The sequence below is a fragment of the Gopherus flavomarginatus genome, chromosome 7 (genome assembly GCF_025201925.1).
Source record: "Gopherus flavomarginatus isolate rGopFla2 chromosome 7, rGopFla2.mat.asm, whole genome shotgun sequence".
Classification (NCBI taxonomy): Eukaryota; Metazoa; Chordata; order Testudines; family Testudinidae; genus Gopherus; species Gopherus flavomarginatus.
Genome location: NC_066623.1, coordinates 12,415,950 through 12,428,651, shown reverse-complemented (window position 1 = coordinate 12,428,651; position 12,702 = coordinate 12,415,950). Strand labels below are relative to the sequence as shown.

The window sequence follows — 12,702 nt, the reverse complement described above, 5'->3', positions numbered from 1 at the left end:
AAAGCTAGAAATCATATTTCCAATTCCTTCAGCAATCCAGGCTCCTACTTTTGCTTTTAGGGCCCTGTTCTTTCCCCGCTGCAGGTAGTAGGAGATTTAGCATGAGCTTCTGCAGGTGAAGATTATATATATAAAAAGCTTTGAGTATTTCACTTAGTAATTGTTCTTTTCAGAGGGTACATCTTAATCCTGTTCCCCCAAGAAGAATAAATCCAGTACATATGCAAAACCATTTAATTTATATTGATTTTTAGTTGAATGTCCAAATAGCTGTGATTTATCTTCCTGTTTTTCAGTAGGCAGTTTTCAATAGCCACGTCTCTCCCACTGGGTTTAGTTGGATTTTTTGCAGTGTTTAGGTGTTAGAGTTTTGTTTTTTCATTGTTATACAGTGTAAGCAAGGGTAGTTGTTATATCCAAAAGATCAAATCAAGACAGGTCTGCTTAAAAATGCTGCCAATAAGATCTTTGTCAAACTTGTTTTGCGACCTTATACCAGCCGTGGAAGAGTAGGTTGATAAGCACTTTGCATTTGCCTGTAGTTTACATTGCAAATTTGCATTATACAACAAGCTGTAAAGTTTGGAACTGCCTCAGTCTTTTGGGGTGTTCATATGTAGGGGTTTGGTTTATAAACACTGCATTCTCAGGACTGAAATCTTGGTGCCCAAAGCCCTTGATCCAGCAAAGCACTTAAGCAAGTGCTTAATTTTAAGTAAATGAGCAATCCATTGATTTCAGTGGAACCACGTGTGTTTAAAGTTCAGTTTCTGCTTAAGTGCTTTGCTGGATCAAAGCCCAAATTTCTTCTTTATACAGTCTCTGAGACTGAAAACCTTTCCTTAATCTAGAGCTCTGTAGTGTCCACTTGCCCAAAATGGTAGTACACCGATCTCCTGTGCAACTCTTGACCCAGATTTGCACTAGAGCTTGGTATTGTTTCACAGAAGGTGATTAGCAAGGATTCTTCCAGTTCTTAATTTCATCCTTATCTCAGTGCTCCTGAATGCTCCAAAGTGTTCATCATCACGTTCCCTGGTTACATGAGCTCACATTTCTTTTTATTTGAAAAAAAAAAACAGAACAAACTGGGAAGAGAACAAAGGGAAAGAAAAGTGACCCCAAAAGAAAAGGAAGAGATGGTAGAAAAAGTAGTCCTGAGAAGAAAGAAAAAAGGAAACCAGGGAACGACTCAGTCTTGGGACAGCTGGGTAAGTCTGACTATGAGAACGCAGCACTGAAATATACTGAGAGCAGAGGCTAAAGTCACAGACTTAAAGGAATTCCAAAGGCTTCCCTTATTAATTTCTTTTGGGGGTGGGGGAGTGTTAAATGTAGTGCTTAATGCCACAGATAGCCCTAGAGACTAGGCTCTCTTGCTTATCCACAGTGGAGTTACATCACGGGCATTAACTGTGTCAGCTTCCTTATACTGCTTCTGCCCTGTTCTGGAGGGACCGGAGTACACTAACCCTCACCCTGACACTGTAGATGGGATCCTTTGTCTGTAGACTGTCAGCTAGTGGCACAAAAGCTTATGAAGTACTCAGCTATGAGGCTGAAGGGTTGAACTTCAGCTGGAAAAATGCATACAAATATTGCAATGAGAAATAGTGATTTTACTTTCTGGCAATGTAATCTGACTTCTCCACTCTAGTATAGTGTTCATTCTCTGCATAGTCTGCAACATGCGTCCTGCTGCTGCATGTGAGTAAACTGCATGGGCCATGTGTTTTAGTTCAGTGCATGCTGCTCTGTTCTTCTGTGCACCCTCCATCACAGGAATTAGTTCAGCCAAGTGGCTGCTGCTGGCAGTCCCAGACCAGCCAGGAGATGGATGCAAAATGGCACTGCTTTCTCAGCACTATTTCCAGTCTTTTTCCATGGCAGAAGCATAAAGGGCCTGATTCTGCCCCCATTACTATGATTCTGTGCATTATGTTGATATGTAACACACCTCCAAGCCCCCCATCAAATACGACCCTCTGCTACATAGCAGGGGGAAAGACCTAAAGAGAAAGGGCTTTTTCAACAATTCCCTTAGCAACTACAAATGATTTCTTGTAGAATTTGATCTCTTTTCTACTTTCTGATATTGATTAAGTGACGGTTTTAATTCTACCCCCCCCCCCTTGTGTCAGATTACTGTGGGCAGGTGCAGAAGCTTGACTTGAGCACCAGCAAGCAAGGGATTAATTCTATGTTCAGCTCTCCCACAGGTGTAATGGCCTAGCACTGGAACTGACAGCCCAATCAGCAGTTCAGAGGAAAGCCAGGGAACACTATAAAAATAACTCCCTGGGCCTGGTAGGGGGAAAGAACTTCTGGGGGAGGGGTTTGGGGTGGGGACAAGGGCTTTCACCTGTCTTTCTTCTCCCTTTTCTGTTAATATAAAATCCTGCTTTGTTTTTTCTTACAACTTGTTAACTCTGAAACTGAAGCTTTAGAGGAAGAATTTTTCTTAATGAAGGACATTCTCTGTTACTATTTAGATCAGCTGTCCTGTTCTGCTAGCTTAGAATGACCCAAAAGTCCTTCCCTTGAGAGAGCTCCCATGATGCCTTGACATGTTGTGAAAAGCCCCCTGTAAATTTTAGTTATTGTCTACAACACTCATTTTTTCCCCCCTTAAGCATATCCTACACCTACAGCAGCAACTGATTTAAATCAAATAATTAATTCTGTGCTGATACCTGGCAGAAATGTGTTCTTAGTGCTTGTAAAATGGAGATACTGGGCCACGTGTCCTGCCATCATTTAAAAAAAAAAATGTGGAAATCTTTAAAACAATGCATGATACAAACCTCCTCACAAGAATAACAACTATAGACATGAATTGCTTCCTCCACAACACAGTCCCACTGACCTCTCCCTAATGCATCTGTATTTTCCTTTTAAAAAAGATAAAAAAAATTCCGCATCAAGAATCTGCTCTTCTCTCATCCATTTTATAAACAAGACTAATGTTTTTTGTTATTTCTTTACAATTTGAGAGAGTATTAACAAGTTTACAAATCCTGGCCATGTAAATATCAGAAACCAGACAATCATTACAACAGGGAGCTTTTCGTTAGAGACATTTTGCAGGAATATACTCAGCAGATCTTTCTATTTAACAGGGTGTTACCATAATACACAGTGAGCATCATTACAACTGCTCACATGAGTGAGACCAGTTTTTAATGTAGAATTCCAGTGGGTTTCAGTCATAGCAATTAGAACAAAGCAGAAGTGTCCCTTCCCATACATTTTAAAGGCTCTTATCTATCTACTTTTAAAAGTTTTGAGTAGTGGTGACCTCCAGCTCTTCTCTTGAGAGACTATTCCACGTGCAGGCACAGCTCAGTACTAGGAAGCTTTTCAACGAAATTCTTCCCTCTTTTACTTCTAGTTAGTCCTCTTTGTGCTACTCCAAATAATTCACTCCTTTCAAGTATGGCTCTAATGCCTGCACCCTTCTGTTATCACTTAATCATACACATTTAGCTGCTTTAAACATTCTTCATCAGTCAATCCCTCCAACCCGCTGATCGTTCTTGCTCCAGTTCAGCCAGTCTCTTTTGTACCTAATGAATGCAGTCTACCCGGTGTCCAGTGGGAAAATCCATCTACAGCACCAATGGCAGGATATGACTCAAGGCAAAAGAACTCTATACCATGGACTTTACTAGGCATGATTTTGAAGATCAGTAGGTCCATGTTGCGCGGACCTGATTTTTTACAGCACAGACTTATCACACTTTCACTTTTCTCTAAGAAATTAAATAGCATAATCCAGTAATTGTCTCCAGGTGCAAATCTCGTTCTCTATAAGGATTTACCAAATTCTTAGGATCAGATAAAATTAGTCCAGTCTGTTACAGTAATATGAACATGAAAAGTAACAGCTTAAGAATAGGAGTGTCTACAGTGTTATTTCAGAGCTGCTGGGAATAGATTAAAACCGCTCTCTGTTTAATGACATCACATATGATATAGACACTTATCACTGCCTGTCTTTAGAAATTTGGCTAAATCATAAGTAAATACTCGTAACAACAGCAGACCAAATCCTGAGGTTCTTACGCAGTCCTTAGCCCAATTTTTCACTGACTTCAATGAGAGGTTAGCCTAAGTGAAGACTTCAGCCCAACATTTGAAACCTCAAAGTCAATATGAAATGCTGTCAGCACTGTTCCTGTTTTGATGTGTGTGCAATCGCTGTACAACTGCATGTTAAAGTCAATCAGCCTTTTTAAATTTGAGGAAGGTTTCTGTACTAATATTTGCTTAGTCCAAGCTCAGAGGTACTTCTGCGAAAGCATCTGAGCCACAGGCAGTCAAAATGAATGATCCAAGGCAGATATTTATTTGAGGAAGCTAATACTATATCTAATATAGAGCAGTTGACATATACTACACATTAAACCTCGGGTCTTACCTTATGACTTAATGGATTGCTTACCAGCATGACCAGTTGGTCTCTCCTCTATACTCTGCCCCATAGCAAGAGAACTAAGGGGCCACTCCAGTATAAGAATACTGAATACATCTGCAGCACTCAAAGGAAACTTTTCTTCATGCAATATATAATCAGCCTTCAAAATGCACTGCCACGGATGGGGGGGTCGGATAATATATGAAAAGAGTTCTCATTTTTATGACCTTTAATAACTTTTATAGTTATGCATCTCTGGTGAGGAATATTGTACACATGCTTCAGGGTACTCATGGAGCATCTGAAGGATCAGGCAGGAGTTTTTTTCCCACTCTGTCCATCATTTCCAAAAATGATGAGAGATCTCATGGGGGATGGGGTTTGACTTCTGAAGCATTGGATGCTAGCTAGTAACAGAGGCCAGATGATCTGAGCTGTGTGGCAAATCCTACTCATCCTATTGTATATCTCGGGTAGGTGGTATGCTCTTTGGGGCGAGGCCCATGTCTTTGTGTCTGTGCTATGAAACATACTTTTGGAGCTCTCTAGAATTATTAATCATAAGCATGATCATCAGTTTTCACTTATTCTGGTTCTGATAATGTTACATTCACACTGGTGGGATCCTAACCAGCTATCAGTGCCCATATAGTTGAAGACGAAAATTAGAATAACTGTTTAAGAAGCTAAAACATAGTATGTAGAACCAGTGATGTTGTTTGTGTTTTCCCAGCAAAGGGGAAGGCAAGAATCCAGCCAAAGACCTTCCTTACCTAACTACCCATATAAAGATTATGCCAGGAGGGTGTTTCTACCCCAGCCCTCATGTAAGTGTTCTGTCTAGGGCTCTCATCAACCCAAAGCAACAGCCTGTAGAAATAGAGTTCTCTTAGCTGAATTCATCCAGCCCTTCGTCTGCTGCCCATTCTTCAGAGTTTCCCACATGTGTTAGCACTATAGCTGAAAGAACTGTAATAATCCTGTGTGGCCAGATACCAGGGTGTTTCAGTCCTGTTCTCCCCAATCACCCAGCCTTCACAATCTTCTCAGCCTTGCTGGTTAAGTTCTGTGTGTAGTTTGTCTTGAACACCATATAATCTGCCCTAACACACTGTAGGTCTTTGTCCCCCCTTCTAGTGGCTATACCACACATAGAGGAATATAATTTGGCTGTTGGGCCTAGTCCTTTATGCAGTCAATGCTCATGCTTTTTGATCCAAACATCCCAGGTTCAGTTCTCATAGAAGTCCGATCTGGGAGCAATGTTCTAAGTGGTGGACGGTGTAGGTCACTGTCATATAAGGTATAAGAATACCTCAAATTGACCATTATTACCTGAATTAAAGTATGCTTGCCATTTACTCACACATTACTTGCTGTATGGTGCATTACAATAGACACTGGAGCCCCTCCATGTTTGCCGAATACCAAAGAACTGTTCCAGGTTCCTTACTGCAGTTTATAGTTTTGATACTGCATAGATGCCTCTTACAATCAAAGCACAAACTGAATGATTCTGATTTCTAAGACAGTTGTCCTTTTTATTTTTACAGGTTTGTCAACTTCCTTTCCCATAGATGGAACCTTCTTCAATAGCTGGTTGGCCCAGTCAGTTCAGATTACCACTGAGAACATGGCAATGAGTGAGTGGTCCTTGAACAATGGCCACCATGAAGACAACACTCCAGGCCTTTCAGAGGAGCTTTTACAAGATGAAGAGACCTTGTTAAGTTTTATGATGGATCACTCCTTGAAGTCACCATTCAAGCATAGTGATGCAACAAAGAAAGTTAAAAACAAAATGAGAATGAACACTAAGAAAAAACTGTCAAGAAATGTCTTGAACACAATCTTCAAGAGTCACCAAGAGGAGGATTCAAATCAGTGGACTAACAACACAAATAACTTATCAGATGATACCACAGAGCCCTTCACCCATGATGCAAGACCTAGCAAATCAGAGAAAGGAATGGCGAAACTTCACATGGACCGCAAAGGGGCCAGTGAAATAAAAAAGACAGCTAAGAAGGGATCTTCACATCCTGTTCTAGAAGCAAATGATTCTCATGCCTCATTGTGTCTGAGAAGCTCCTTAAGCAATGAGGAGGAGACAGTGAATTGTACTCAGTGTGAGTCCAGTTCTCTGACTAAAGTGCCTGACTCGGTAGGTAGTCCGAAAACGGTAGTGAGGTTCAAATTACCAAAGGAAAGCAGAGAGACTAGGAGGTCACAGATCCAGAAGCCTGACACTGTTAACGGGCCTCCAGTCAGTGAAAAGGCAAAGGTCATCTTGCATCATTTTGACAATGAGACTGATGGCTACTTTTCTGATGCAGAAATGAGCGACTCCGACATGGAATCCGGAAGTGGCAGAGTGCAACATAACCAATTAGATTCAGGAAATGAGGATATTGTCAGAATGAGTATTTTGGCATCGTAACTCCACCAGATTTACCAACTGTGACAATTCTATGAAGCCTAAACCCAGTAACAACTGCCATGTTCAATTTTTGCCTGGTATCATAACAAAGGGGATTTTTTAATATGTATATATAGTTTAAAATTCAGCACTGTTGTCTTTCTCTTCTCTATATGCCTGAGATACAGCGTAACCATCACCAACATAGATTACTGTAACAATAGTTGTCCCTTCTTAGTTAACTTGCATATCCCAATTAAAAGAAATGCAAGCGTGCGTATTAAGGGACTTATGCTTGCAGGCAATGAGCAAGACTTCCTAGATTCTTAATAAAGAAGTTTAATTTTGCCAGTATCCGTTGTTTCTGCAGGGATGACAGTTTTATGGGCATTATTTAAAGACAGATTTCATGCTCTGCCTGGGATTTTTGCCCCTGTATGTCAGGGTATTGGGGTACTATAAGAACCACCTATACATACAACTTACTGAAAAAGTCACTATCTGTCCGTATGTGCGCACGCACACAAGGAAGTAAAATAAGCGATACTAAAACAAAAAATTAAAAAAAAAAAAGCACAAAGAGCTTATTTGAAGACAGCACTTATGAGTGGAGGAAAACAACATTCTATTTATATTTTATTAAATCCTTTGTTTTTTCTCACCTTCCAGTTTGATCAGAATCCGTCCCAGGGCCAAGAACCAAGATTTAGCCCTGCCACTACATCTGTCAGAGATAGTCGGCAGCACTGTAAACAGTCATCAAAGGCTTTCAATAGATAGAAGAGATGCATATCTGTGTTAGAGCTGCAGCGCTATCTACAAATATTCCTCCTGATTAGCTCTGGGTATTTATTGATGTAATGTAAACCTCGGAGGTCCTTTGAATCCTTTAAGGTTATTTGAAAATTTTAAGTGATTTACTCAGGTTAATTCATTAGCCTTTACCAAAACATTTAGGCCAAAATGGAGCAGGATGGAGAGGGGAAAAATGTCTTCAAAAACAGGAGGGTTGTAAAATATCAGATCAGTTTATCAAAAGAGCTGATGCCAGCACTTCATCTTTAATGGTTGAAATTACATTCAGCTGTGCTGGGAGCTGTACATTCGAGCCCTGTGTGGGACTATTTTTAATTCTGGTTCCATCCTGCCCTGCAACACTCACTCCCACTTGCTTCTGCTATTATGGCAGTGGGACCCCCGAGATCCCAGTCCCACTGCAGGGTTCAGTACTAGTCCCGCGCAGGGCTCTATTGTACATGTAAACTCACCATGCACAAGAGTGGACAATTGGCCCTCAGTCTAAATGCAATGTCATTTCCAGGAAAATAAATGATTTGCCTTTATCATTTTTTTGTTCTACTAAATACTATAACTAAAACAATAAATGTATCCTTCTCCATCCTTTTTTTTATTCTTTGAATCCTAGTTACAAGCTGTTGACTTGATGTAGGAGGGTGATTCACAAAAGCTGACATTATAAATATTATAATAATTTAATGCATAAAATGTCCCCTATAAGCCTTAAATGTTGTTTAAAAGCCCATGTTACCTGTGAGTCAGGCGAATTTCCATGTTTGCACTTGAATGAACCATTATTTCAGTTTTGGCTTCAAAGGTCACAGTTAAATCGTACTACATGTTTTATTGGAGTGACCCCAGTGTGAGCTCAGGGAACAAAAAACAAACAAACAAAAAAGGAATTCACTGAAACTTTTTTCTGTTGTTTTTTAAAAATAAAAACCTGGGACACTTCTGCAACTGGTAAAACCCATCACTTTAAACAAAAAAACAGATGAATCAGTCAAATAATTTTGTGTATGCCAAAGAATATTTTGACAGTAAAGCAGCACAGCCAGAAACCGGAAACACGTCATATGGAAAAATTGGAAGTTATTTAGCAACAAAGGACTAGAGACACATTCATGACACAAAACTGAGGTATTTAGCTTCCAAGCTTGCTGACGGGGATGCTTCTGTCACTGAGGCTGCATCCTGCTGTTTTGATTTCTGATGCTTTTTACTCATTTGACTCTGAGCTTTCTTTAAATTCTGTGACTCCGAAAATTGACTATCTTGGCTTTTTTAAATCTTCAAAAGTCCTTATCAAATTATTATCAGATTGCAGTGAAATTAATTAGATTGGCTAATTCCAAAAAATCAACTCTAAAACCAAACGTATCTGGGTGTTTTCCTCATTTGATAAATTTTATAGAAATTATTATCAAAAAAGAAGAGAAAAAAAGGAACTATCTGAAAACTTTGTTATAAATTAGCATAATCCGCTGAGGTTGGAAACTAAAGTCTGCTCATTAATTAAGGCTCAGAATGTTCAGATAATGTTAAATACAGTAAATAGGACTTAGTTTATCTTATCAGGCTTGCTAGCTTTAGCTACCGTATCCTAGTATAAGAGTCATAACAATAATCAATATGCTGCCTTTTAATGAATCTTGCTTCCGTGTGCTTCACTTCAACTATGGTAAAAAAAAAAAAACAGACACAAATCTCACTGTACACAGCTTCACTCATTAGCTTCTGCATTCCTTGCTTGCTCAGTACAGGAGAGCAAAATGGGATAGACTTTAAAGAACAACCAAATGAAAGTGGCACCATATTTCTGTTGATTCCGATGCAGCACTGTGATACACTCCATTGTTACTGTGATCAGGAAGTAGTTCAAAACCAAAAAAAAAAGTTCAAAACAGTCACAAGACTTTAGGCATCGTGATTTGTGATCAGGGAATAAAATTGCACACATAGGGGCCAAATTTGGCCTGTTTGTATGTAAAATAAGAACAAGAGAATGAGAGGAAACTAACAGAGAAGAGCTTGTCAGAATAATTGGGAGAGAAGAATCCAGAAGAGTATTACCAGGCAGTGGCAGAACATGTCTGGTGTACACACTCTATTAGAGCACTCGGTACTGTATGTAGATGCTGAATCCATTGTCTTTTGGCTTGAGTTAACTTTTGATATTTTGTATAATTGCTGTGGGATTCATTTGAGTGGATTCTTCGATTTATTAGAACCAGTAATAATAATCCCTAGAGTGTCCTGGTTTAACAGAAGAGCCCTGGAGATAATTTGAGGGCTAAGGCATGTTCCCAGCTGCACCCATACTGCCCCATTGACATCCGTGTACAGGTGCCCATACAGTATTCTACTCCATACATTTAGTGGGGGCCACACTAAAATAGACTTACAGAGGCTGTTTTGCTCAAGATGTCTAGGAAATCTCCAGACCTCCACTGGCCGCCTGCTACTGCTTCCCAGGTCGTGAGAATTGACAGCAGGCTGGCTGGCTAACAAGGAAAGAGGTTATCAGGGAAGAGGTGGTGGCTTCCAGCAGGGGAAAGGTAGGACAGAGACGTTCACTGTGGGCAGGAGGCCAGATCTAACCCCACCTCCAGTCAGGACCAAGGCCATTTCACAGCCATTCCAGTGGCCCGACGAAAGCCCTGGAAACTTAGCTACTATATTCAGTCATTAGACACCTGGTTCCTAAGAAACACTCCACACGCCCTTTGTTCCTATGCCACCTACTTATTTCATAACAGAAATGTTAATAATTAAGGAAAGAAAAATGTACAAGGAAAATATTTTTGATGTTTTGTAAATGTATTTTGAAATGATAAGAAAGAAAAAAGTATAATGGTTTATTTTATTAAACAAATGTCTTTAAGATGATATATAACTTCAGGAGTTGATATTTGCACTGTAAAAGGGACCTGTTTCCTTTGAAAAGCACCACCACACTTGTGGGTTAATGTGATGATGCACGTAGGCTCTGATCAACGCTCATTTCTAATTCATAGAGAACAACCCAAATTAGAGTTAAAGCTTTGGTGCCCGGTGGCGTTTCCAGCAGACAATTCTGAGTTCACACATTCATTTTTCACCCCATATAATTTTGCTCTTCTGGATAAGCTGTATTTGGGATATTTTGCACCTTTATTTATTTTTATTTTTAAATGTCTAATATTTGGATGATACTTTCCCTCAAAGCACAATAGAGAATTAGCCATTTCAACACAAGGGCGAGAGAACAGATTTCTCTCACTTTTTGTATTGTTAATATTTTCATGAACTCATCCTTGTGTTATCCACATCAGCCTAAGGACTAGCAACTCGTCATAAAGGAGCTTCTCTGTCTATTGCCAGGGCAGTGTGTTAATTTTGGTTGTTCTTTAAGGAAATTCCCATGTACTTTGCTCCATTCCACACACGAAACAGACCCGCTTCACATCAGTTACAGGAAACTATATGAATGTCGCGGGAGGAGAAATCCTTCTGTTTTCTTTGTTTCAAAGAACGTGATGTGCCATTTGTTAATATAAAAGAGAAATATTGAAATATATTGAAAAGAGCAATTTTAAATTATTTTTGGCTTATGTTGCAATATTTATTTTCTCGTATTAGAAATTCCTTTGTAGAGAAAAAATGTATTTTTCATTAATGCAAAAACCTATTTCTCCTTTTTGTACATTTTCCATGTTAGTTAATCCTTAAAGCAATATAATGTATCAAATTTGTTCCGTGTGAGACTGTATTATGCATGCTGTTTGTGTTGCCTTGCAATAGCTCTGTCTGCCATTCTTTTCATCATGTTTAGATTTAGTGTATGCTTTAATACACATTGGGACCATGGCCCATTGCTTATGAAGAAAACTTTGCATTCCTCAATGTGTTGGCAAATGCAGTCAATAAAGCAGTGTTTTATGTGTACATTTTTGTTCGAGTATTATGTAGTCAACAGGTTCCAGGGTAGCAAATTCACCTTGGTATCAAAGGACTCGTGTCTTCCAAGTGTCCCCCTACCTTAGTAACGAGAAGGATTTGATTTGTACTACACCTATGACGTTCATTTGTTTCTGTTAGGGTTAGTAAACTGTTAGTTCCCTAATGGTATATTTCTGTAATTGCCCGTCACTTTCAATGAGCAATAGATTGCCATCACCCAACGTAAGTTAACCATTACAGAGCGCAACAGGAATGGCTTACTTGTCAGTTCTGTAATTTATTGCTCTGTGGGGAGGAGTTGCAAAAGGCTTCATCGATGTTTTAAGGAAGTGTGGGATCTGTTTGTATTCATTGTGAATTAACAGGGTATTCAAGGTTGCTGCTTTTCCTGGAGGGGAGCGAGGGAGGAGGGAACATTCTGAGTGCTGACATTCTATCCCCTTTTGTGATTATTTTTCCATTGACAACAGTAAAATACTTTATTTACTATAGTGTCTTGCATACAAACATCTGCAAAGCATTTGGGGATATAGTAACAAGCAGGAGACAGTATTTAAGAGGCAGTGGAAAGGAGATGCCAGATGAGATTTGAGAAGAGACAGAGAGTAGTAAGATGGGGGTATATGAGGAAATAGTTCTGACTGACAGGAGTTGCAAAGAAGAAGGTTCTCAAACCAAGGATAATGTCACACTCAGGGAACAATGTCATCCTCCATTTGCTATTTATAGCTATAGCTATAGAAATCAAGGCATAAAAGTTAAGAATTTATAAAATGATGATTTTCCCTTGCATTCTATTTGGGTTTCAAATAATAGTAATATGACAACTTCCAACAAGAAAAAAATGCTGTGGTAGCTGAGCACCTCTAAAAATTAGGCCCCACCTTCCTTCTGCTGGGCATTCCAAAACGGAGACATCCAAAATTAGTGAACACTTAAAATGTTGGTCATTCCAAATGGATGTGCTGCCATGACGGCAACAGGTTTGCGTTCTGGGAGACCAGTAGTCTAGAGCTAAAAGCCTCACCATGCCCCCAGTGAGTTCAAATCTTACCACATCCCAGCTGATCTCAATTATCAGTGTAGTACCTAGGAAAAGTGGTCTCAGAAATCTAGACACACACCC

At 39.5% G+C, this 12,702-nt stretch overlaps 1 protein-coding gene across 10 annotated transcripts in view; it reads left to right on the top strand.

The window, feature by feature from the left end:
* The window catches only part of JADE2 (jade family PHD finger 2), a 138,271-nt gene extending 126,710 nt beyond the window's left edge, over positions 1-11,561 (top strand). For 8 of the 10 annotated variants that reach the window (XM_050962593.1, XM_050962595.1, XM_050962591.1 and 5 more), the window contains 2 exons: positions 1,083-1,211; positions 5,971-11,561. In XM_050962593.1, coding sequence (XP_050818550.1) covers positions 1,083-1,211; positions 5,971-6,857 — 1,016 coding nt within the window. In that variant the 3' untranslated portion in view covers positions 6,858-11,561. The remainder of the gene's footprint in view (positions 1-1,082; positions 1,212-5,970) is intronic. The other 2 variants (XM_050962600.1, XM_050962596.1) reach the window with 1 other exon arrangement.
* Positions 11,562-12,702: the final 1,141 nt, after the last annotated feature.